The following is a 26,061-nucleotide window of genomic DNA, read 5'->3' on the forward strand; positions in this document are numbered from 1 at the left end:
ACTGGCGCCACCGGGCCCTCTGACCACCACCAGTAGACAACGGGTGAAGTGTCTTGCCCAAGGACACAACGACCGAACGGAATCGGAAGGTTTGCTCGAACCGGCAACCTTCCGATTACAAGGCGAACTCCCAACTCTTGAGCCACGATCGCCCCCATCATCCATGAAAGGATTAATAACGAGCCCGTGTGCCTTTTGTAACTGTTACGTTTGCACTGGCTATTGTAACCTCTCCTGGGGTGTAACTTCCTCCCCAGGTGGCGCTGTCAACACCATCTAGTTGCCTTTACCTGTTTTCCACCTTTGTGCCACCACATTTGCATATGTCTCTATCAATTAAGTCTGGTTTGAGGTCTGCCATATTTTAAATTCAGCTATTTCTCTCAGAAATTTGGGATCCAAATGACAAATCTGTTATACTGTCACTGTTTAGTGCAAATGACTCATTGGGACATATAAAATTACAAATTTAAAAATTTTTATTAAATCGCATCACCTGATATCGAGTGTCCAAGAATATCAAACCTGTAAAAATTGTTTACGGTCAGAATTTATAAAAACTAATTGTAAGTAAATTCAAACACGTGAGCTTTTCTTTGTGTTGAATATCAACACTTAAGACTGTGAACTTTACTTTAGAACAAACAACAACTGAGTTGAGTTTGCTTTATGTTACATTGTAAATATGTTAGGTTCTGGTGTTTAGTATTAGTTAGGGTTTAGTTGAGATTTCACCTAGTTTATGTTTCTCCTTCGTCTCCTTGTTTGAGTCTCTTTCTGTTTTTTTCCATGTGTTATCTCCTCGTCTGTAGGTTCCCTTTGTGTCTCGCTCCCTCTGTCTCGTGTCAAGCTTGCGTGTCCCAGTTCATGTCTCAATGTTTCCTGTTTTATTGTGGATTCTGTTCCATAATCAGTGTGTTTAGTTGTACTTTCCCTGTGGCGTTCAGGTACATTTGTGTCAGCTGTGTTTCCACTTCCCTCATTACCCTTCTGTGTATTCATGTCCTCTGCCTTCCCCTGTTCTTTGTCAGGTTGTGTGTTTTCTCCATGTCAAGTCACGTCTGGTCACAGCGTTTTATTTCTACTTCTCAGGTTCATGCTCATGTTTTTTTTCTTCATGTTCCGGTTCAGTTTCATGTTTCAGTCATCATAGTAATTTAGCTGCTCCCAGTTTAGTTTGTAGTTTAGTTTGTCCCAGGACGTTTTGCCCTAATTGTTTTCCATTTTTGACTTCAGCCCAAAAGAAACGGTTCACCTTTTTTACATTTTTTTTTTCTTTGATTTTCTCCTTTGTCTGCGTTTTCGGTCCACGTCATAACACTGTCATTCCAAATGTCTATTGATAACAAGAAAACTTTTTAGTACACAATCTAGATTTCTCCCCAACTTTAGAATCTGTCGGCTTTGTCTGCTGGTCTGAAGTCAATAAACCACAAGAAAGATGATTTTAGTCATTCTATTTGCATCGTGCAGTTTGACTGTGTCCATTCAATTAAACTTTATTTGTATAGCGTCAAATCACAACAAAAGTCGCCTCAAGGTGCTTTATATTATAAGGCAAACCCTACAATAATACATACAGCGAAAAACCCAACAATCATATGACCTCCTATGAGCAAGCACTTTGGGAACAGTGGGAAGGAAAAACTCCCTTTTAATACGAAGAAACCTCCGGCAGAACCAGGCTCAGGGAGGGGCGGGGCCATCTGCTATGACCAATGACATTCCAACCAATGTCTGATAAGAGATGAGACACAGCAGCTGAGCAAATGATCATTTCATGCTGAAGACATCCTCAGACAGAATTAAATACATACATAAACACAGCCTGGTGCCAATAACACAGCTAATGACACTGCTGTATCACTGGCTTTACTGATTAAAGACCATATCTGAAGGAAATCTTTGAACACAACAGAAAGTGACCTTTTAAACCTGCGACACTGATGCTGCATTCAAGGACCATTAAAACATTTGAAAGGACTTAAGAACATCAAGAAAATCTGACTTGTTTCTCTGTAATGAAGCTGTTTTAGTGAAGAAAGTTGAAAGGTCACAGAGCGACTGCTGAATCTTCTGCTCTAAACATGAACTCTGAACTTTGTGATGCTTCAGGAGGAAAACTGCTTCAGTTATTCTCTCAGATTAGTTTCATATTTTCTGCATCAGATTTGAGTGAGATCCTGGAATGAAGACAGAAGAAAAGACTTTGTTCAAAGTTTGATTTATAGTCAAACCTTCCAGTTTATTCACACAATAAAACATCAACACAATATATGAATTCATTCATTAGAATCACAGTTTTTCCTCATTTGTTTGATGATTTTGACAAAAACAAACACAAACACAAACACACACACATGGTCTGCCATACTCATAAAGAGAAATGTCGACATTTTTCAATACAAATATTCCAGAAACATTTAGAGGATAGAGAAGTTTACATTTTCATGTGGAGAAATATTTTAGTAAATCAAAATGATGATGAGCAGTGATAGCCTCCATAAACAGTCACAGGAAAGATCTCCTTTAAAAACTCAGAAACATCAAGAGAACAACTAGAAGATGTGGAGGTACCACCCATAATGTTTGACTGACAGCTGATCTCTGTGCAGAAATGATGGAGAGAAAATAAAATGAAACTAAAACACAGATTTAAACCCACAATATGAAAGACGTCAGTCTATTTCACTTTAATCAACTCAGCAGTATCTCCAAATGCATTGTAGTAAAATGTCAGTCCAGCATAGAGCGGCTGAGTGAATGTGGTCTGGACTCTGTGGAGGAGAGTCATGGTTTCAGAGACGCTGTAGAAGGACAAAATACCTGCTCTGTGATCCAGGTACACTCCTACTCTGGAGGAACGAGGACCTGAGACACGAGTTTCAATGTTGTTGTACCGAAATGTAAAACTGTTGTTGTAACAATCTAATGACCAAGATTTGTCATTATGTCCAAATCCACATTCATTACCACCTCCTTCTCTGCTGATATTCTTGTATGCGACTGCTACATAAACTCTCCCTCTCCACTCCACCTCCCAGTAACAACGTCCAGTCAGACTCTCTCTACTCAGGACCTGCCGCCATCCAGTGAATCTGTCTGGATGATCAGAATAAGACTGTTGTTGTTTCATTAAGGTTGCTTTTCTGTTCCCCTCTGATAATAACAGACATGTGTTTGCTGTGTTTGGATCCAGTGTGATTTCACATGAATATTTTAAGAATCCAGCTCTGGTCTTTGGCTCTGCTGGTGGATCTGACAGTAAAACATCCACTTCAGTGACTGTCAGTGAGATGTTTGTCCATTCCTCTCTCAGAATGTCCTGTAGTTTATCTCTGACCTCTGACACAGCTGCTGTCACATCCTCAAAGTAGCTCAGAGGACGGATATTGATGCTGGATGAGTCTGTAGACTCACTGAGTGCTGACAGTGAGGGGTAGTTGTGTAGAAACTGGATGTGATCCTCTGTGTGTGAGAGCTGCTTCAGCTCAGCATCTTTCCTCTTCAGCTCAGTGATCTCCTGCTCCAGCTTCTCCTGAAGCTCTTTGACTCGACTCACTTCAGTTTCCTGCTGGGATCTGATCTGCTGCTTCACATCAGAGCTTCTTTTCTGGATGAGATGGATCAGCTCAGTGAAGATCTTCTCACTGTGCTCCACTGTTTGATCAGCAGACTGATTGATGGCCTCCACCTCCTGCTGAAGCAGCTTCACATCTTTCTCTCTGTCCTGGATTCTCTGCTGGATGTTTTGTCGACTCACCTCCAGCTCTCTCTGCCTCTCAGTCCTTTCTGCTGCAGCTGAGACTGTGTCGTGGCCTTTATGTTCATCCACAGAGCAGAGATAACAGATACTCTGCTGATCAGTACGGCAGAACATCTTCATCACCTCATCATGACGAGAGCAGATGTTCTCCTGGAGCTTCTTGGAGGGCTCCACCAGCTTGTGTTTCTTGAATGAAACTGCAACAATATTATGAGTCTGAAGGTGTTTCTCACAATAAGATGCCAGACAGAATAAACAGGACTTGAATGCTTTCATTTTTCTTCCAGTGCAGACATCACAGGCCACATCTTCAGGTCCAGCATAGCAGTGATCAGCAGGAGCAGCTTGGAGTCCAGTCTTCTTCAGCTCCTCCACTAAATCTGCTAACATGGTGTTTTTCACCAGGACAGGCCTCGCTGTGAAAGTCTGTCTGCACTGAGGGCAGCTGTAGATTTTCTTCTTTTCCTCTTCATCCCAGAAGCTTTTAATACAGTTCATGCAGTAGCTGTGTCCACAGGGAATAGCCACCGGATCCTTCAGTAGATCCAAACAGACCGAACAGCAGAATTTTGTTTGATCCATTTGATTCATGTGCTGTGCCGTTTCACCGTCTCTCAGTGACTGTCAGACAGTTTCACTTCCTCTGAACAGAAACAACCTCTGTGCTCTGAAGGGAAACAGATCTCTGCTCTTGTTCACCTCCTACAGGAAATGAGGCTCACCAGCAACTGCATTTACACCATGTTGTTTAGACCCATCCTGATACAGACACATCTGTGAAGGGAGGCACTAAAGAAATATTCTTACAGTGCGACCAAGAGCCAATCACATGATGCAGGGTGTGGTATGTTTGGTTACAGCATGCAGTAACAAGTCTGACCCAGTTAAACTTTAACAATTCATTTCTTCATGGTGCAAATATATAGTAGACTCAGGAGTTTAACTCAGTTTTCTTGGCCTTTGTTTATCGTTCATTTAAAATCTTAATGGGTAAAGATCATCATAATTACATATGAAATTATATGTGCAAATTATATGTTCCATTACACTTTTAACAGCACAGATTATACAGCAAACATCAGATTCATGGATGGAGCCAGAGGCTAAATGACTGTTCAGTCCTCTTTAGGAAACGATCTTCATATGACGACAAACACGACAACAATCAGCTGTCAAACTGTACAAGAAGTTCACAGTAATGTAAAAGAAGTTATATCACTTTATTTTTAAATGTACGCACTCAGGGTCAGGACTGAAGACACTGATCGAGAAAATACTCTAAATATAAATATTCACCTAAACATTCAAAATTATTCAATTGCATGAAATGAAATATGAACTCTCTACAATACTGGCTTCTGATTGGTTGAAAAAGCAGGTGCTGAACTTCAGAAGAGCTAAAGCTGCAAAACTGTGTAAACCCAGAGTGGATGCTGCCCTCTGACCTTTCAGAAGTACGATCTTTTTATGAAGACACAGAGGCAGAGTTATTATTCATCACTTTAAAGATGATATTCGTTATCTGTTCTTCACTCGTTGTCTAGTAAAGTCCAGAGAATGAGACACATGATTTCAAAACATACAGCTGCATGTTAGAGATCACAGAGTTCTTCAGTCTTATGAGAACTCATGGAGACTAAATGTCAGACACATCAACAGTAAATGTCGTTCCTCCCCCCGTCAGTTTGTGTCCTCCACACTTGTTTACACAAACATCTGAGGTTTGAACAGTGTGCAAAACCACATGTTACAAAGCTGCTGAGCTACTGAATACTGGAATATTTCATTCAATATCACCATCTGACCAAAGGACAAACACAGAGAGGATTAGAGCGCCAAACTTTGTTTCAAACTGTTTCAGAGTTTAGAGGCAAAAAGCAGAATTTCTACCTGGACAAAGAAATCAAAGCAGGAGCAAAACAAGCTTTTTACATTTATTCAAAGGCATTATGTGAATGTACTCTGAGCCACAGCCTCCTAAAGTAAAGACATTTGATCATCTAAACCAGACAGAGTCATGTTTTCAGCAGTGTCTGTATCCTCCATATAGACCATGCCATGGTCCACCTAGGGTGACCAGGTGTCTGACTTTATGTGGGACTACACAGCGCTCAGTCCTTGTTTGCCTGTGCCACACACACATTGAGCCAATGTCCAGTTTTTTTTATTGACTCTAGTTTCTGTCGATCGGTAGGCCCACAAAAAAACCCTGTACAGGAAGTAGATTTCATCTCTCTGATAAAAGGAGTTCTAATCCCTGATCCTATGAGTCTGAGCCAGTAGATGATATTGATATGATCATATTTATGCCTTTGTTGTTTCACAAAGGGTTAAAAACATTCACAGGTTGGACTGTGGTTCTCCTTTTAGCATCTCTGCTGGAATTTTAACTGTGAACCTCTTAGATCCAAACTTCTGAACTGCTCATCTCACAGAGGACAAAAGGGAAGTACCCCGAATCTCTTCTTCACCTCACTTTTATACCTGCTCACCCTTTCTCCCCCCTTCCCTCACTGGACGTCACATCTTCATACTTGGGCCAATCAGGTTGTTGACATTTGATCATCTGATGTGCACCCACACCTCATCTCTCTCTCTCTCTCTGACTCACAAGATTTAACACAAAGTTTAAACTTTAAAATCACTTCATTACATTTTCTTTGTTATTCTTAACACAGAAAATTCACATTCAAAAACTTAACACAGAATAAAACAGAGTAGCCAGTAGTGGGACATGGTTCCAGCAACTCTGATGGTGACGGCCCGTTTGAAGCTGAAGCTCCGGCACGTGTGTCAAAAAATCAACACACTGCTTCAGAAACGCTGTGCTGAGGCTTGGTTTGACTGAACAGAGTCACGTGATCAATGACGCCTGAAGCTTCATTCAGCACGTCACTGCTTCAGTACCTGATTCAAAGATTTATAAGGAATTGAACCATTGGTGGGATTTGTGCTGTGTTTTGGTGGTTTTGTGAGAGCGAATCAGTGTGTGACATAATTATAGACATGGAGCCAGGAAGAGAGGACGCTCTGCCTGTTCCTCAATAAAAACCAGTTCATCAGCATTTCTGCTCCCAGGTCTAAAATGTACATAAGAAATATGATGTACACATAATTATAATGATATAACTTATAGTATATTATATATAAACGTACCAGTCTGCTGGTTAATTACATAATCAGGTGGAGGCAGTGACCTCACAACCTCCTATAAGCTTTAAGTTAAGGTTACTTTATTTATACCCACAGGTAAATTTGCTTTACAGAACAATGATAGCATTTGGCCTCCCTTCACAAACACACACACCTAATGAAACCTGACAAAACACATATTTTAATTAAACAAAGTGAATCAAATCAAAAACAATTCTTATTGAGTTCAGTGACAGCAGCAGGGACAAAGCTGTTTTTATAATGCTTTGTCCTGCATCTTGGAACTAGAAACCTCCGTCCCGAAGAAAGAAGCTAAATCCACCCCGTAGAGGATGGGAACCATTTTTAAGGATTGATTAAGCCATCTGTGGTACCTGTTTAGAGTACAGGGAGTCTAAACAGGCCTGTGACTCATCTATCAGACGACTGGACCATCTCACTAACTAATTCAGTCAATTTTTCTCTGTGACAGAGGTCTGACTGAACCATGGCACCAAACAAAAAGATAAAACAGACTCAATAAAAGAACAAGAAAACAAAGTTCAAATCTTTCGCTCAATGTGGAAATGAGCAAGTTTCCTGAGGCAGTAAAGGCACTGGTGACCCTTTTTACAGACCGATTTGCAATAAAAGTTCAGTTTTTCATTGATTATGGTCCCAAGATATTTATATGATTGCACTTGCTCTATTTTCTGACCTTTAATTAAAGTGACTCTGTGCCCATTTAGTTGTTTCCTAAAATCAATAACCATATCTTTTGTTTTAGATATGTTCAATTGGAGATAAGACTCCTCCCACCACTGAACAAAGTCATCAATGATTGGACCGTGGTGAGTTTCACCCTCTTTCAGTAAGCTGACAATAACAAAGTCATCTGTAAATTTAATGATGGACCTGTTTTCATATCTGCTCTGACACGTGTTTGTAAAGAGAATGAATAATAAGGGCGATAAGAGACACCCTGGAGGAGAAGCTGTGGAGGAGAACACTGGGTCAGACAGAACCCCATTTATTCTCACTCTTTGTGACCTGTCAGTTAAAAGATCTAAAATCCAGCAAACCAGGTTTTTCCTGATTTCAAACTCTTCTAAAAGTCTTTTCATTAAAATATGGGGCTGTATTGTATTAAAAGCTGAAGAAAAATCAATGAAAAGAAGTCTTGCAAAAGTCCCTTTACTCTCTACATGTTTAAGAATCAGATTTAGTCCAAAGCGCGTCCTGCACTCCTCTGTTGGGCCTGTACGCAAATTGCATTGGATCCAGCTGATATTCAATCTCTTCCATAATCACATTTCTGAGGATTTTTTCAAAGACTTTCATGACAACTCAGGTGAGGCAACAGGCCTGAAGTCATTCAGGACGTTTGGACGACTAGATTTAGGGACATGAACGACGACAGCTTCCTTCCAAAGCGAGGGCACATTTTGTATTTGAAAGGATTTATTGAAAATAAGCTGAAATTTAGGACTGAGCTCTTTAGCACAAGATTTAATTAGGCGGCACTAATGTTATCAGGGCCCTGGCTCTTGTTCACATTAACTGTATGAAAGGCCTTTTGGACATCGCTGAGTTCAGTGATGAAGTGTTGAGTATCTTTCAGTTTCTGTTTCAGTTCAGAAGAACTAAAACGAGCATCAAGCATATTCAAATCTCTGTCTGACTTAAAACCGTCTACAATGATCTGACTGCTGCTCTGGGGATTTTGAAACCCTGATATGGTTTTCATACAAGTCCAGGCAGACCCAAAATTTTTTGCAGCAAATTTTCTTTCAAGAAGGTTTTTGTAGATCTGTTTTGCTTTCAAGAGCTCGATTTTCAAGTCTTTGGTGACTGCCTGAAAGTCAGTAACAGCCCCCTCTTTAAAAGCCTGTCTCTTTTTCCTTGAACAGGATTTGATGCATTTGGTGACCCATGGCTTATTGTTAGGGTACACTTTAGCACGCTTAAGGGGTATAATCATGTCTTTACAAAAACTGCATATGAGCTAACATCCACCAAAGCATCAAGACTGAATAAAAACTTCCCAATCTGTAAATTGAAAACATTCCTGCAAGGTAAGCACAGATTCTTCTGACCACATGATTGATTGATGATAACATAATTTTTTCACCCCCCAAAAATTCACGTTCAAAGCAACATATCAGCCCGATATCACACAGAACTGTCACATGACATCAAACACGAGCTGTCAGCTCTGCAGAGTGGGCAATCATAATGAAGCAGTTCATTATAAGCTGCAGACTCAAGCTGCTCTTCATATATTTGTCCACCAGATGTCACCAAAGAGGACTGTGATGAAAGCTTCGAGTAATGAACCGTTTTTCATTACAAGCTTGGCCAACTGACTACAATCTACAATAAACTAATATGGCTTTTCAATCCTCTCTTCAATCACTTGGTACCACCAGGAACCTTTAAATGGGCACTCAAGCTGCCTGGAGACTGTTTTGTCGTGCACATCAGAGAAACCACAGGTAAGACAATCTTATCCAAAAGTTCAGTGTAACAGTATTGTTTTCCACCAGCTTAACCAAACTTCCCACACTAACTGAAATTTCTTTTCCCAGGCAAACATTAAACAGCAGCAGCTGGAAAACTGGAAAACCTAAAGCCAAATAATCAATAAGACATAACCAACTTTTGTATGAGTGAGTATTGATAAACTGAGCATAATTAAACCTCAGTGAAACCACATATAAGTTCTGGTAACTGGCACATATTTATGTTTAATATGTTGTTTTATATTTTGATCAGTTTCAGGTGTTTGTGCGACTGTGTTAACCATCAGTAAAACCACATATAAATCACACTTCTGTGTTTAACAATTACAACACTTGATGCTGTTTTTCTGATTCAGGATTATGTGTGTGATGAGTTGGCCACACAGTTCTTATCTTTCTGCTTCAGACACACACAAAACTGCCGAGGTTGAAGCTGGCTTCAGTCTCTTTCTACCCCAGGTCTCACCACATTTCCAAAATGTAAACTCTGAGTCTCATAAGAAATGTGGTTCAAAAAGATGTGCTGATCTATGAATGCATCCTTACTGAAAGCTAAAGATGTCCAGCAGACAAAAACAGCAGCTGAATGAACAGTTATCATGAGCGAGTGTACAAACACTATCACAGGAAATAACAGAAATAAACTGTAGTTTCATTTATACCTGTAGTATTTTTTCAGCTCCATGTCATCTTCCAATATGTCAAAATATGATTTCATTGTATCTTAAACAAATACAAACTTCTTTCTTCCCCCCAGAGAGCCAACAGTTTACTATCAGAACTGAGGCTGATCATTAACAGGGAGCAGCAGGTAACAAGGTCATCAGCAGTGGAGGAAAGTATGGAAGTAATACTCAGCTTCATATTTGAAGATACTCGAGTATCTTAGCTGCAGGTCTGGAACAATGGTTTTATTTCCTTTCCCATTAAACGTCTCACACAGCCCCTCATCTGTGACCCTTAGCAAACCCACTGGATATCTACCTGCACATAAAGGAGATCAGATCAGTTCCATCTAGACAAGCTGTAACAGGAAAATGCTGCTTACACTTTGATGCATCACTTTCAGTTTGTCATATAAGACAATATATCAGATTGAGGCATTATTTTCCTGCAGTGAGTAAATCTACTTTGTACTTTACTCTTTTCTTTTAGGTAAAGGCTCTAAACAGCACTTGTACACTGTGGAAATCCCATAAGAACGTCTCCTGAACTCTGAAAAATAACAAAACAAAGACTAAAAGGAGGTCATGGTTGCTGATGATGATGCTGATGATGATGAGGAGTAGCATGCATTTAAAAAGTGACTGATGTCCTAGAATACAACAGAACAGTGTCTCTACAAACTTATGAAAACATGACAGTCTTGCATTAGTTTGTATTCTTATGATTTCAAAAAACGAGGGAAAAATCTCCTTGAAATGCACAATTCCTTTTTGTTATTTCTTAGTGTGTGACGTATTTTATTGGCTTTATGATTGGTGCAAACAGTTTCCTGATTCATAATGGAAATAGATTTTAGACACAGGAGGAACACGCAGTGATCAGCAGGAGCAGCTTGGAGTCCAGTCTTCTTCACACTGAGGAGGGACATATATGCAGGAACAGTTGTCATAACTGTTACAACCACCAGATGGCGAAAGAGTCCCACTGCAACTTTAAGCCATGAAGGATGTGTCTTGATGTTTGCTTGTGATAAATCTGCTTTATGTGAGACTTTTTCAGAGAGTAACAGTAATATGTCTGATTATATGTCTTTAATCAGTAAAGTCTCGCTTTGCTAGAAATAAATAAATAAATAATAAAATTGTAAACATGCAGAAGTCAAAGGGTCCTTAAGTCTTCTGTAAATTGACGGGGATCAAATGAAGGACACAAGTATCTGTTCTTACTCTAATAAATGCTGCTTTAATATCCAACAGACTATTTTCCTTCCTCATCAGCAGCAAACAGCTCGACTGCGTCTGTGCATTTGTGTCCTCCATACTTGTTTCCACAGACATCTCAGGCTTGATGCCACGATGCAGTGTAGAAACCTGACAACCCTCTGACTCATGTTCAAATGTTCAAGGACATTTCTCAGGATCATGTATGACCCCTTTTTGACATTTGGACTTTCATTAATAATATTTGTGTTTCTGAGTCATTTTTGTGGAGACTTCTGTCCAACGTAGTGTCCAAATGAAGCCTGAAGCTTTTCTTCACCCTCTTGTCAGATGGTCAGCAACAAAACTCTGTTCCAACCAATGTCTGATAAGAGATGAGACACAGCAGCTGAGCAAATGATCATTTCATGCTGAAGACATCCTCAGACAGAATTAAATACATACATAAACACAGCCTGGTGCCAATAACACAGCTAATGACACTGCTGTATCACTGGCTTTACTGATTAAAGACCATATCTGAAGGAAATCTTTGAACACAACAGAAAGTGACCTTTTAAACCTGCGACACTGATGCTGCATTCAAGGACCATTAAAAACATTTGAAAGGACTTAAGAACATCAAGAAAATGTGACTTGTTTCTCTGTAATGAAGCTGTTTTAGTGAAGAAAGTTGAAAGGTCACAGAGCGACTGCTGAATCTTCTGCTCTAAACATGAACTCTGAACTTTGTGATGCTTCAGGAGGAAAACTGCTTCAGTTATTCTCTCAGATTAGTTTCATATTTTCTGCATCAGATTTGAGTGAGATCCTGGAATGAAGACAGAAGAAAAGACTTTGTTGAAAGTTTGATTTATAGTCAAACCTTCCAGTTTATTCACACAATAAAACATCAACACAATATATGAATTCATTCATTAAAATCACAGTTTTTCCTCATTTGTTTGATGATTTTGACAAAAACAAACACAAACACACACACATGGTCTGCCATACTCATAAAGAGAAATGTCGACATTTTTCAATACAAATATTCCAGAAACATTTAGAGGATAGAGAAGTTTACATTTTGATGTGGAGAAATATTTTAGTAAATCAAAATGATGATGAGCAGTGATAGCCTCCATAAACAGTCACAGGAAAGATCTCCTTTAAAAACTCAGAAACATCAAGAGAACAACTAGAAGATGTGGAGGTACCACCCATAATGTTTGACTGACAGCTGATCTCTGTGCAGAAATGATGGAGAGAAAATAAAATGAAACTAAAACACAGGTTTAAACCCAAAATATGAAAGACTTCAGTCTATTTGAGCTTAATCAACTCAGCTGTGTCTCCATAATTATAGTAAAGCCAAAGTCCAGCATAGAGCGGCTGAGTGAATGTGGTCTGGACTCTGTGGAGGAGAGTCATGGTTTCAGAGACACTGTAGAAGGACAAAATACCTGCTCTGTGATCCAGGTACACTCCTACTCTGGAGGAACGAGGACCTGAGACACGAGTTTGGATGTTGTTGTACCAAAATGTAAAACTGTTGTTGTAACACTCTAATGACCAAGATTTGTCATTACGTGCAAATCTACAATCACTCCCTGTTCTGCTGATATTCTTGTATGCGACTGCTACATCAACTCCTCCCCCTCTCCACTCCACCTCCCAGTAACAACGTCCAGTCAGACTCTCTCTACTCAGGACCGACCACGATCCAGTGAATCTGTCTGGATGATCAGAATAAGACTGTTGTTGATACACTACTGTTACTTTTCTGTTCCCCTCTGATAATAACAGCTGTTTGTACGCTGTGTTTGGATCCAGTGTGATTTCACATGAATATTTTAAGAATCCAGCTCTGGTCTTTGGCTCTGGTGGGTCTGACAGTAAAACATCCACTTCAGTGACTGTCAGTGAGATGTTTGTCCATTCCTCTCTCAGAATGTCCTGTAGTTTATCTCTGACCTCTGACACAGCTGCTGTCACATCCTCAAAATACCTCAGAGGACGGATATTGATGCAGGATAAGTCTGTAGACTCGATGAGTGCTGACAGTGAGGGGTAGTTGTGTAGAAACTGGATGTGATCCTCTGTGTGTGAGAGCTGCTTCAGCTCAGCATCTTTCCTCTTCAGCTCAGTGATCTCCTGCTCCAGCTTCTCCTGAAGCTCTTTGACTCGACTCACTTCAGTTTCCTGCTGGGATCTGATCTGCTGCTTCACATCAGAGCTTCTTTTCTGGATGAGATGGATCAGCTCAGTGAAGATCTTCTCACTGTGCTCCACTGTTTGATCAGCAGACTGATTGATGGCCTCCACCTCCTGTTGAAGCAGCTTCACATCTTTCTCTCTGTCCTGGATTCTCTGCTGGATGTTTTGTCGACTCACCTCCAGCTCTCTCTGCCTCTCAGTCCTTTCTGCTGCAGCTGAGACTGTGTCGTGGCCTTTATGTTCATCCACAGGGCAGAGATAACAGATACTCTGCTGATCAGTACGGCAGAACATCTTCATCACCTCATCATGACGAGAGCAGATGTTCTCCTGGAGCTTCTTGGAGGGCTCCACCAGCTTGTGTTTCTTTAATTGAACCACATCATAATGTGGCTGAAGGTGTTTCTCACAGTAAGAGACCAAACACACTAGACAGGATTTCACAGCCTTTAGCTTCATGCCAGAGCACAGATCACAGGCCACATCTTCAGGTCCAGCATAGCAGTGATCAGCAGGAGCAGCTTGGAGTCCAGTCTTCTTCAGCTCCTCCACTAAATCTGCTAACATGGTGCTTTTCTCCAGGACAGGCCTCGCTGTGAAAGTCCTCCGGCACTGAGGGCAGCTGTAGATTTTCTTCTTTTCCTCTTCATCCCAGAAGCTTTTAATACAGTTCATGCAGTAGCTGTGTCCACAGGGAATAGTCACCGGATCCTTCAGTAGATCCAAACAGACTGAACAGCAGATTTTTGTTTGATCCATTTGATTCATGTGCTGTGCCGTTTCACCGTCTCTCAGTGACTGTCCGACAGTTTCACTTCCTCTGAACAGAAACAACCTCTGTGCTCTGAAGGGAAACAGATCTCTGCTCTTGTTCACCTCCTACAGGAAATGAGGCTCACCAGCAACTGCATTTACACCATGTTGTTTAGACCCATCCTGATACAGACACATCTGTGAAGGGAGGCGCTAAAGAAATATTCTTACAGAGCGACCAAGAGCCAATCAGTTGATACAGGGTGTGGTATGTTTGGTTACAGCATGCAGTAACAAGTCTGACCCAGTTAAAGTTTAACAATTCATTTCTTCATGGTGCAAATATATAGTAGACTCAGGAGTTTAACTCAGTTTTCTTGGCCTTTGTTTATCGTTCATTTAACACTAGGAGTCCCAGGCTTCTACCTTTCTACCTTTAAAACCCGCCACCAGCCAAATGACTGGTAGGCTTTTAGCTAAGCTTTAGCTTCAGCCAAGTGGAAGCTAAATTGGCTAGTCATTCATATGTAAATTGGGTTGTTAGCTGGGAATTCTGGAGGGAGGGGAGTGGGGGTGTGTGGATGAGGGGGTGGGGGAGCTGCTAAAAGCTGTGAACTTCCTTTTGTGTTTCATCTTGATGCATTCTCAATCATCCAGGGAAATAAATCTCCAAAAGTCACCAACTTGGAGTGTTTCAGTTTGCCATCTTAGGGAGAAATCAACACACATGGGTGTAGGTCCTTTGTTGCTGAGATTTATTGATAAAAACAGTACAAAAAACCAACCATTTGTACACATATTTACAAATAAGAAGTTCAAGTTCAAAAGAACTGAATTTAATATTGGTTTCATGTCTTTACCGGATGAGCTAAACAAATTCTTCGCTCGCTTTGAGGCACAGACCTTCACCCCCGCACAGAGGACCCCCCCCCCAACGATCGGGTGGTGAGACTATCCCCAGACAGTGTGTGGACGTCCCTTTAAGAGAGAGCTTCACTGCTAAGCTCTCATCTGTGTGGGTGTCACGGTTCGCTTGAGGACTCACACGCAGGACTCAGAGGCACAGTCAGTATTTATTACAGTTCCACCAGGTGTATATACAAACAGTGCAGGGGATAGTGCTATATACAAAGCGGTGACAGGGAAAAGGCTCCGGGGAAATCCAGGTAGGGAAAAGACACTTGCTCCTCTCCAAACACTCACACAAAAAGGGAATCCGCTCGGGGAATGCAGAGTCGGGTACAGGGGATCTATGTACAGAAGGAAACTCACGTTAGAGGTTTTGCACAGGGAAGCAAAAGAGAACTTGCTCAGAGCCGGGCTGCACTGACGCGAGTCACACACAACGATCCAGCGATGAGTAGAAGCCACTCCCTGGCTTAAATGCTGGCTGCACTGATGAGGCCCAGGTGTTTCCTCTTCAGAGGGGCGTGGGCCGAGGGCGTGAACCCACCATGAGTTCCGCCCTGGCGAGAGAGCGAGAGAGAGAACACTACTAGTCAGCGGCCTGCTGATCCCCTGGCCGTGACAGTGGGGTTCAAATCCCTTATTCAGATTAAGATTTTATGTGACATTACATTGGCAAAAATTAAATTTACTTGAATAATGTGAGTATTGGAGTAAGTACTTGAGTAATTTTTGAATAACTTTAATTTTGTAATGTGCATATTTTATGAATAATGATGTTTCAATACTTTAATCTACTGAATAAGTAAGAATTAGACTTAATAATCTTTTTACTTTAAAAAGGGAAATTGTGTACAATCTTTTATTCTCCAGAATGCACATAATAAAAATGTTTTGGGGAATGTATATGCTTTTTAAAAACCAATTGCTTCTTACCTGATGCATGCTATAACTTTCAGCAAAACTGAACTAAAATGTGTTAACAAGCTTACCAAATAAGAAATGTTTTGTGAATTTTCTTTGCAGAGCGACTGGAAAGCCGGCTGTTATCAAAGCCCACATGCCCTAAAAAGGAGGGCGCGCTGGCCAGTAATGAGTTCATCACTAAGTTTAAGATAAGAGTTGATCAGAATAGAGGCGATGATGAAAGTCTGGAGAATCAGTTGGAGGCTGCCAACCTGTCTGATGAATCGTTCGAGGCCCAGACAGAAGTCAACGGACAAATATGATCACAGACATTTTAAAAACGCCAGTTGAGAGTTAAGGGGGAAAAATATTGTAATAATTGCACACTAAGATATAAAGTGATGGCAGCGAGCACAGTGTTGCAGGATTTAATTAAAAACACATCTGACTAAGACCAACTGAAATTTAGAGTTGTGTATAATAAAGTTTATTCATGATTAATAAAACAAATCTGTAATATTTTTCTTTCTCTTTTGTCCATTTGAATCTCGCTACAGCTTAAATAAAAGAAAAGAATGTGTTTTGAATAAATTAAACTCTATTCTCTCTTTTTCTTTCTTTCTTTTTTTCTTGGTGGGTTTTCATTTGCAATCAAACGCAACATTATACAATTATATAGTATAGTAAGAAATATCCTTTAACTTAATTTAGTATTTGTTTTTTCATTTTTGTTTTTATTGTTTCCCCTTCAGTTTGTGCTTATAACATGTTCTAATCTGACATATTATGCAGTAAATTATTTTTGCAATAACTTAACAGGCCATTGTGGGAGCCAACATTCACTTATCAAAGACATATTTGTATATTCTGTGGGCTGCTTTATGGTTGTGTCATTTAGAAACATAAGCCACAACAGACTTCCACCGGAGAGTGGAAGTATGTAAAGATATTTTAATTGACTACTATATTAAGAGAGAACCTATTGTTACATGGATGAATTGTACAAACTGTAGAGAAATAAGTTTAAGCGTGCAACTTTTTATTCATTTTTAACTGTATTAATGTTTTTATGTTGATACAGCCGCCTCATATCTGTTTCCTCAGTGTTTTTTAAACCATGTACTCCATCTATGAGTGAGAACATGAATAAATTCCTTTCCAAATTTGTAGTTCTTTTTTCCAACTGTTTTTAGTATATATGTAACATTTCTTTACACACAAATGCAGGTATTCTTTTGCACCAAGACGTTAAAGAAATGCTAAGAAAAAATGAAAATACTATGTTGCAACCTGTGTGTGTGTGTGTGTGTGTGTATATATATCTGTATCTATATAGATATATATGTGTATTCGTACCCTTTTTCATCATCTAGTTTCCTGTGCCAGATCTTCTACTGATCCACTGAGGCAGACATGTAAAAAAACATGAACTAAAGCATATTTCTGTATATAAACAGGACTTTAAATCTTTATCAACAGCTACTTTAGAGGAAATTCTTCAATAAACTGCAACCAAAGGCTCAACTCAGAGGACAAAATCCAACCTGTTATAAATAGTGTGACAGCAAACTTTCTCTTGTGTAAAGTTACAAATAGGAGTAATTATCCACAGGAGCTTTTATACATAATGAAGTTATAATTCATCCTGTAGAAATTGTACATTTAAGCTATATAGTTCCCGCTGTGATAACTCTGCTATGAATGCCTGTTATTAACTTTTATGCTTTTACAACCCACTATGAGCAAACACTCAGCAACAGTGGGAAGGAAGAACTCCCTTCTTGAAGGAAAAAACCTCTGGTAGAACCAGGAAATCTGTCTAAACTAGTTGGGGGTTAGAGCAACAGATGCAAGTCTTCAGATCATTTGCAGTGTGACTGTCTTTGTGCACACTTTAACCTGATTCAGTTTTCTTATTTGTCAAAATGCACCATGGGTAAAACAAAACAAAACAAAATAGTAATGAAGGAGAATCCTCAGCAAAGATGAATTAAACAAGTTTTATTCTGATCCAATTTTACTTTAAGTAAAACACATCTTTATTTGATGACTTTAATGTCATCAAATAAAGACCGTTTTGATGGAGCTCCTGACCCAGCCCAAGCTCTCTATGAAGACGAGGAAAAACTCCCCAGGGGGCCAGATCGATGGGAAGAAACCTCGGGAAAGCCCATTCAAAGAGAGATCCCCTTTCCTGGGATGGCTGGGGGGGTTACAGGAACTCCAAAAAAGCTAAACTTTTATTTATTTATTTTTTAAGATTGACCCATTCTATCTACTCCTGTCCAACAGAAAAAAGGAAGGAAGTTACTACAATGTATCATACTTATATGATGAGGTGTGAATTGTGTGTTTGTGTGTGTTATCTTAGCCAGGGGTGAAGCTGGAGCTCCTCCAGTGTTGGGCGCTTCTCCGGGACTAAAGCTAAACATGCGTCCAAGAAATCCCGGCATTCTTGAAAGAAAGAAAAGATCAAAAAGATGAAGATGATAGTTCTAGTGATCCAAGGCATCAGTGAATCTGGAAGTGTGAAGTTTTCTTACCTGTGGACAGACGCTTTTTGATGCTCAGTTGCTTTGTGAGGAACCTCGCGGTACTAAAGTATCGTGCATGAAGCGCTTCATACAACACCACTCCCATTTGCCACACCGTGGTGGGTCCACACCTGTAGCAGCTCCTAATGTACCACTCGGGAGGGATGTGAAGAGGAGTGCCTAACAAACAGACACAATTGCAATTTCTTCTAAAACAAAAGACACAAATTGTTACATCTGTGAAAAGCAGGAGCAGAATATGTTACCATAGAAGATGCGATACAGAGATCGCTGCTTAACAAAGCAGCTCAGTCCAAAGTCAATGATGCGAACTCGAGGCACATCTGAGCCGGTCTCAATCAGAATGTTTGGTCCCTTGATGTCCCGATGAAAGATGTGTTTATCCTCAAGTTCCTTTACAGCATCAACTAGTTGCTTCAGAATGACCTGGAAAAGATGAAAAACACAATAATGAGTTAATGCTTTTCTGCCTTGATTGAATGCTGTACAGTCTAAGGTTCTTCCAGTCAACCTACCTTGGCCTTGTCCTCTGTCAAAGTTCTTCCATGTTCTGCTTTGTATTTTTGCAGGTCCACAGCGGGGACAGGTCTCTCCAGCACCAGGATCAGCTCTTTGCCAAGGTCAAACCACTCCAGCAAGGACACAGGTGCAGATATTCCCACTGACCCTTCTGCTTCACCTGCAAGTTTAACCATAATGGCCACTTCCACTGAGAGCTTCTTCCCGCTTTCATCCTGAAATATTACAACAAAGTGGATGATGAGGAACGCCGCATTCAATCCAGTAATGTAAAACTGATTCAAGTGTTGGACGCTTACCGCCACTTTGCAGTAGACTTTATTTTTGGGAATGTGTTTGATGGCAACCTAGAAGACACAGAGCATTGGTGAGCATTTCCTCAGTATGACATAATGAAAGGTGGAAACACAGCAGACGTCTCAGTTTACGATATTATCCATTATCTGCGTTACTGCCTGTCTTACTACCATCATCTGAACACTTACTGGAAAACGATCTTCTATCCGGTAGCCAGCAAACACTGCTCCGCAGCCTCCTTCTCCGAGCTGGTGCTCCTCCACATATCTGGCTTGGAATTCACCTGAACAGACAAAACAACAAATCTTGTTTTATTACAGCTGTGACACAAATTACTCTCCTCTGTAGCCTAAATGTTCCTTTTGCCCTTCCCCTGAATATAAAACCCAAGCTGCTTGCTACTTACGTTTTTGGTCTGCCACTGATTTTTTGTCCTGGTCCACATTCCTTTTTTTTTTCTTGGGTGGCTCTCTGTTGTCTCCCGTGGCCTTTCTTTTGCCATTTTTTGCGCACACCTGTTTGTTGTTCAAGTCTGGAGATGTGGAAAACACCAAAAGCACATCAGCTCACTGGATGATAGACACAAACACTAAACACTAATATCTTAAACCTAGCAACCACACTTAATCTACCCCCTTATTCAACTAATTAGCCTACCTTTACCAGAGTCCAACAAGGAGGATGCTTGCTCCTTGTCACCGCTCATATGGTGGAGAAGTTTAGCCTTCTTTGCTTTCTTTGTTGTGCCCTCTTCATCTTGCACAACCTTGCGCTTCACTCCTTTGACCACATCTGAGCTGGTGGAAGGACCAGCCTGCTCAGCGACCCTCCTCCTTTTTATTGGGGTCTTCTTTTCAGGACTGGCCTTTCTTTTAGCAGTCCTGCTCTTACAATCTATAAACGACAACAACACAGTGGTGAAAAAGAGTCCCCGACATCAGGACTGGAAGCAGTTTGATGGCAAAGAATTTGAAATTGCTTTTGCTTAAATTATCACAAGTTTATTCTTGGGATAAAAAAACTGACCAGTGCGAATTGATACTAGGTTTACTAAGTCTTACATCTTGATGACACTTGTTGGTCTGTTTTTACTGTTGAGTCCAAGAATAAACTTATTACATTATTTTACCAAAAGACAAAGTGCCCCAGTAACCTTTCTTTGATTAGACATCTTGTATTAAAGCTATTTTCAATCAAACATATGATTCAATTGCTCTAAAAACGATTCACACAGTGTCAACGTTTCTAGGATTTGGATTTTACCAGGATTTGATTTTATTATTTTACTTACCTTGATCTCCTGGATCTTTCTTATCTGCCTCAGTCGTAACTTTTCTTGTTTCCTTTTTCATTTTCATTTTTTGAGAACTTTTAAAATAGAAAATGTCACCTTAATGAGTGAATAGTCCTTCAAATGTCTGGATGCTTGACTTTTCTAACTAAGCTGTATAAGTCAGTTCTGTAAGTGAGCTTTAAAAGTAAACTCCGGAGACTATGGCAACACAACATAAGAAGCTTGCCTTTTAGTGACATCACTGACTGCCAGTAAAAGTGTTCCAAGTAGTTTAAAGAAAAACACTCTGGCAGACAAAGCCATAATATTTCATATAATTCAGTAATTTCACATTAAACTTTCTTTCATTATCCTTTCATTATTTGTTTAAAGACTTGATGTGTGGATGCTACTATGAAGACTTCTAGTTGAGCAAACACTAATAAACACTGACTAGTTTATCTGAGATAAAATATAACTGACTGCAGCCTTTATTCCATGTGTTTTGTCTGTGAATGCCCCCATGTACACATGTAACCTCCACCCACTGCAACACCAATAATGTCCCGGGGCAAAGCGGGGTTTGGTGAACCAGGAGCTGTGCGCAGCCCGTGTCCACCAAAGCCTGGTGTATACCCCCTTGACACCTTATTAGAATGCTGTACCTCCATGACTGCCTGGCATGCTCTGCTCCTTCTGCCCTGGCAATCAGATGATCCTCAGCCAGGGTGGCTTGCTGGTCAATGGCAGGGAACCCCTCGGGTGGGCCACTTTGTCCAGCAAACCAATGACTGTAGAAAACATGGATGATCTAACAGTTCTCCAAAAGTACATAAAGTACTTACCTAAAAAGCAGTTAATGTCATGTTGCATTTATTTATTGTTATTACATTGTTTTACAGCAGCTAATTAAAAACCATCATCTTAACTACATGTTTTGTTTTTTTGTTCTTTGTTGTTGTTGTTGTTGTTTTGCAGTTGTCCTGTAGGTGATGGTGTAGCACAGAGACTGAACTAGTGGCTAGCTAACATAAGAAGGATGTACTTGAAACTTGCATCTCATCTTTGCAGCGTTCACTTTGAAGAGAATGTCTTTACCAAGGACTCACAGGTTAAGTAACTTTACAATTGTCATATTACAATATATAATTTTAGAGCATGATTACAGCTCTGCCATCTTGATTGAAAATTAAATACATCTGGAATACGAACAGCTGATCGGATCGGCAAAGCGTGTTTCTGGAATATTATGTTTTTGTTACTGCAAGCGCTTTTTATGCAATTTTTGCAAAGCTATATGTGGAAGGAAACCGTGACCTAGGACAAGCTGATGGCATAAGATGTAAGTACAACTCCTCTGGTTTCATATGCAAAAAAATTATTGCGCTAGCTTACGCGGTTCCCGGTTCGACAGGGATTTAAAAATAGTTACGCAAAACAGAGCGTGCCCGCTCCGACCGGCTTTAAAGAGTTAAACATGTAACAATCGAATTGCATCTTTCCATTGCCAGCCATCTCATTTTGTACAAATCCAGTCAACTCTTCCAAGTTTGTGTATTTTTTAAACCCTTACAAGAATTGAAATGTGTCCCAAATATCTGTATCCCATCAGAGGCAAGTTTCTTAAAGGAGAGGTAGTAGCTGCTCCACCATAGGACCAGTAGGACCTCCAGCACACAATGAACACTTAATTAACATTAACACATTTATTAAAACACAATTTTAAACAATAACCCTTTTCTTTTAGTGTGTTTCAATTTGTTCCTACCGCTCCATTGGAACAGTGTACTATCCAGTAACAGCATCCAGCTGGCAGAAGCATACACCTGCAGCAAGGAGAATCTACCAGGCAGGATAGCGCAGCGGAGTCATCAGATGAGGATGATCATGAAGTGGTTCATCCAGCAGGAACAGGATACCAAAAGGGGAGGGAAAAAACACAGAAAGCATAGTCATGACTAACTCAGTGTCACTAACAGCTCATCTAGCAGTCTTAACATCATAAAGGTACAGGCTGGTCCATATAAAAAATATTAACAGAAAAAATAAATGCTGTTAACCAAATTTTCTTAGGCAAAAGCACATAATCTTGATATTTGACCTTGTATCAGCCGCCATATTGGAAAGGTAGCCAGGTTTCCTTAGCTGCTAGCTTGCTAACAGTCTGCTATCCAGCCCGGTAATAACTTCATTCACATATTTTACAACATTTAGCTTTCTTCCTTAACAAAAACATCGCAGTTGTGGATTTGAATCTCGTTGCAGCATAATAAGACCCAGAACATTCAATTTGAACATGTGCTGCAAGCTAACTCCCCAGAGGAGTTCATGCAATGGCCAATGCCTGTCGGATTCGGCTCATGACTTCTCTGTCTAACAACACATTAAAACATCAGTTTCAAGTACAAATGTTTCATAAACTTATCTACAGCGGCTCATATTAAATGTACCCAAGTTTCCAGCTGGCAGTGGGCACAAGAACAACACTCCTCATCAGATCAAGGGAGGAAAAGAAAATTCTAGAGCTGGGCTGGGTGGCTGCTATGTAGGGTTGCCAACTCCCTGAAAAATAAATAAGAGACACCTCGTGGCCAGGGCCGGGCAACCCAGTTCACCCTTCCCAGTGTGGTGAATTTTGTAGCTCTTTTTTTGTGTGTGAAATTATTTTTTAACCATTTGACTTGAATTTGATTTAAGCAGATGCATATTCTTTGTGATATGACCATATGGGAAACAAATGATCATTTAGCCATTTATTTTTAGCTCAAAATGACAACATTAACACAGTAAAACAGGTCTCTTTCTTAAACAGAAGCCTGTCATGCTTAACTTTTGAGAATATAAGTAAATCTTTCTTTAAAAGAACTCTGTCCTGCTTAACTTAAAATTATATAAATTAATAGAAAACAATAGAACGAAAAATATTCTTGTAACAGTGCACATATAGTGCATTTAGTACAATTGGCTTCAGTTGAGGTATTATTTCAGCTTTTCTAATGCTAATCAGCTGCTCCTGTTTGTAAACCCACTTGTTCCCATGATTACACATCATAACTCATCATCATCATTAATCTATGTATTACTTTTATGTATTAGTCATCTATTTGTTGTAATCATCTATCCTTGCAGTTGTTTATTACACAAAATAAATTATATTATCACACTTCTGGCCACATAGCGCTGATATTCACTGCACATGCCCATATTAACCTTAACCAGAGGGTTTGAAAAAACAAACCAGTGTTTACATACCATATCTGCTTCTGCCGTGGCCTGGTGGACAAAAAATTGGTTAAGGGTTCTCGGAGCTTTCACGCCCCTCATGTTCTTCATGTGCCCACCACTAGAAGCATGCCTATGGAAAAAGTGCGCCGGCACACAGTGCAGTGCGCTTTAAAGGTGTTATCGTGCATTTTCCCAGCCAGGTGTTTTCCTTTTCCCATTCCTCCCTGTACTTTTGCAGCCTTTTTTTTCTTTGTCTGAACAAACAAACATTGCTGCTCTAATGCTGGGCTTACACTGTGCGATTTTTGGCCCATTTTGAGCCGATTTTTGAGTCGTGCGACCGATTTGGTGATCGGCCCGATTTGGGCCTTCATCGTGCATCGTGTAGTATACGTGGGGTAACGAGAAGCGATTAACACCTCACGACCAGCTCCCGATATCAATCGCTCGTGAGCCGCTCACACTGCTCACGCGCAAACACGTAAACGTCGGTGAAAAAGATGGAGCAGCACGGCTGTGCAGCGTGTGAACTGGACACAAGCGATGGAGGCACAACTTGTAGAACTTTGGAAAGCTCATCCGAGCCTTTTCGATGTGGCATCACAAAATTATCACGACCACAACAACCGTGAATATAGTTGGATTTACATTGCTGCTCAATCACAGCTGCCTGATCATGTTTTTCATTAGCAATTTAGCAAAGTTGATGTTGGTGGTGTGCGTGTCTGTGTGAGTGAAAGACAGAGAGAGAGAGAGCGACAGATTTTCTGTTATAACCTTCATTTTATGGACGCACAGTGTGAGCACTCAGGTCGCATCAGAGCATCGGGCGGTATAGTGTGAGACCTGCATCGTGACCTACCAACTTCTAACCCCTGCGAGTCAATCGTGCAGTTTGAGCAGGAGCTGAATAACGTGACTGAAAAAATCGCACAGTGTCTGCCCAGCTTTAGGTGTACTGTCGTCCGAGACTTGCACCGCAGTGTCGGCGTTTGTTTCCCTGTTGGCCATGCTTGTTGTTGTGGTCATCTGTTGTCTTCCGGTATTTTCTCCGTAAGCGACCTTTCCTCGACCAATGAGATGAGCGGTAATCTGAATTGTCATACTCGAATTGTCATAAGTGTGCTGTCAGCTCATTGGTCACAAAGCAGGAGAGGGGCTGGGAATTATGTTTTCAAACAAAGCGTTAATTCCATTAACATTTATAGACTACTTTTGATTCTCACTGTATTACGGGACAAAGTGCGTCCCTTATTAGCTCAATACGGGACGTGTACTTTTGTTTCTAAATACGGGACCATTCCGTTTTTTAAGGGACGGTTGGCAACCCTATCTGCATCACAGGTGACTCCACTCATCCGTCCAACACCTTCTTCAGTTTGCTGCCATCAGGAAGGAGACTGAACAGCCTTCGGGCCAGAACCAGCAGACTGAGCGACAGCTTCATCCATCAGGCTGTCAGGATGCTGAATTCACTCCCTGCTCTCACACACGAACTCCAGACCTGCATTAACCTCTTTCCTCTGAACCCCCCACCCCCCAAACATATGAACTCTGACCCAACACTATTACTTTTTCACTGTCCGCCCCACCCCCACTTGCACACAAACTTGTCCACAATCACTATGATTGTGTTGGACACTGCTGTTTAAATAACTGTATAGTATTGTATTGTGTTGTGCATAAAACTTTTATTTTATTTTTATCCTTTTATCTTTATATTGTTTTAGTGTACACTGGGGGCCATGGGAGGATTGCAATTTCAAATTCTTGTGTATGACTGTATGTATATGGTCCTTGACAATAAAGCTGACTTTGACTTTGATATAAATCACACTTCTGTGTTTAACAATTACAACACTTGATGCTGTTTTTCTGATTCAGGATTATGTGTGTAATGAGTTGGCCACACAGTTCTTATCTTTCTGCTTCACACACACACAAAACTGCCGAGGTTGAAGCTTCAGTCTCTTTCTACCCCAGGTCTCACCACATTTCCAAAATGTAAACTCTGAGTCTCATAAGAAATGTGGTTCAAAAAGATGTGCTGATCTATGAATGCATCCTTACTGAAAGCTAAAGATGTCCAGCAGACAGAAACAGCAGCTGAATGAACAGTTAT

General features: G+C 40.4%; 3 protein-coding genes across 9 annotated transcripts; all 3 read right to left on the reverse strand.

Annotated features, from left to right (window-relative positions):
• Window positions 1-2,394: 2,394 nt before the first annotated feature.
• Window positions 2,395-4,381, reverse strand: LOC146687090 (tripartite motif-containing protein 16-like). Its single transcript, XM_085438161.1, has one exon. The coding sequence runs from the start codon at window positions 4,355-4,357 to the stop codon at window positions 2,684-2,686; it is 1,674 nt and encodes a 557-aa protein (XP_085294287.1). The 5' UTR covers window positions 4,358-4,381; the 3' UTR covers window positions 2,395-2,683.
• A 7,783-nt stretch (window positions 4,382-12,164) lies between these two features.
• On the reverse strand, window positions 12,165-14,314 carry LOC146687091 (tripartite motif-containing protein 16-like). The gene has a single exon (XM_085438129.1). The coding sequence runs from the start codon at window positions 14,271-14,273 to the stop codon at window positions 12,612-12,614; it is 1,662 nt and encodes a 553-aa protein (XP_085294255.1). The 5' UTR covers window positions 14,274-14,314; the 3' UTR covers window positions 12,165-12,611.
• Window positions 14,315-15,312: 998 nt separating this feature from the next.
• LOC146687092 (serine/threonine-protein kinase pim-1-like) lies at window positions 15,313-25,000 on the reverse strand. Of its 7 annotated transcripts, XM_085438150.1 has the most exons (10): window positions 23,165-23,259; window positions 22,483-22,556; window positions 20,099-20,335; window positions 19,848-19,973; window positions 19,630-19,724; window positions 19,444-19,491; window positions 19,141-19,359; window positions 18,871-19,051; window positions 18,614-18,784; window positions 15,313-18,524 (listed from the first exon to the last, which is right to left on the reverse strand). In XM_085438150.1, the coding sequence occupies exons 1-10, from the start codon at window positions 23,206-23,208 to the stop codon at window positions 18,433-18,435; spliced, it is 1,287 nt and encodes a 428-aa protein (XP_085294276.1). In that variant the 5' UTR covers window positions 23,209-23,259; the 3' UTR covers window positions 15,313-18,432. The 7 variants fall into 7 exon arrangements, with proteins under 7 accessions (XP_085294276.1, XP_085294275.1, XP_085294281.1 ...); XM_085438149.1 differs by lacking the exon at window positions 23,165-23,259 and adding an exon at window positions 23,967-25,000 and having other exon boundaries at window positions 19,141-19,491; XM_085438155.1 differs by having other exon boundaries at window positions 19,141-19,491; window positions 23,165-23,263.
• Between the last annotated feature and the right edge of the window lie 1,061 nt (window positions 25,001-26,061).

This window comes from Copadichromis virginalis, linkage group LG18 (assembly GCF_057382275.1).
Source record: "Copadichromis virginalis isolate Kocher_CV1m ecotype Utaka linkage group LG18, C_Virginalis_male_GT1.1, whole genome shotgun sequence".
Classification (NCBI taxonomy): Eukaryota; Metazoa; Chordata; class Actinopteri; order Cichliformes; family Cichlidae; genus Copadichromis; species Copadichromis virginalis.

Bases quoted from the DNA above. Each gene is read 5' to 3' on its own strand.
- LOC146687090 (XM_085438161.1), bottom strand. From the start codon at position 4,357: ATGAATCAAATGGATCAAACAAAATTCTGCTGTTCGGTCTGTTTGGAT.
- LOC146687091 (XM_085438129.1), bottom strand. From the start codon at position 14,273: ATGAATCAAATGGATCAAACAAAAATCTGCTGTTCAGTCTGTTTGGAT.
- LOC146687092 (XM_085438155.1), bottom strand. From the start codon at position 23,208: ATGAGGAGTGTTGTTCTTGTGCCCACTGCCAGCTGGAAACTTGG. The intron at 19,052-19,140 runs GTAGGTTGACTG...CATCTTTTCCAG, and splicing joins TGACAGAGGACAAGGCCAAG to GTCATTCTGAAGCAACTAGT. The intron at 18,525-18,613 runs GTAAGAAAACTT...CTTTCTTTCAAG, and splicing joins CAAAAAGCGTCTGTCCACAG to AATGCCGGGATTTCTTGGAC.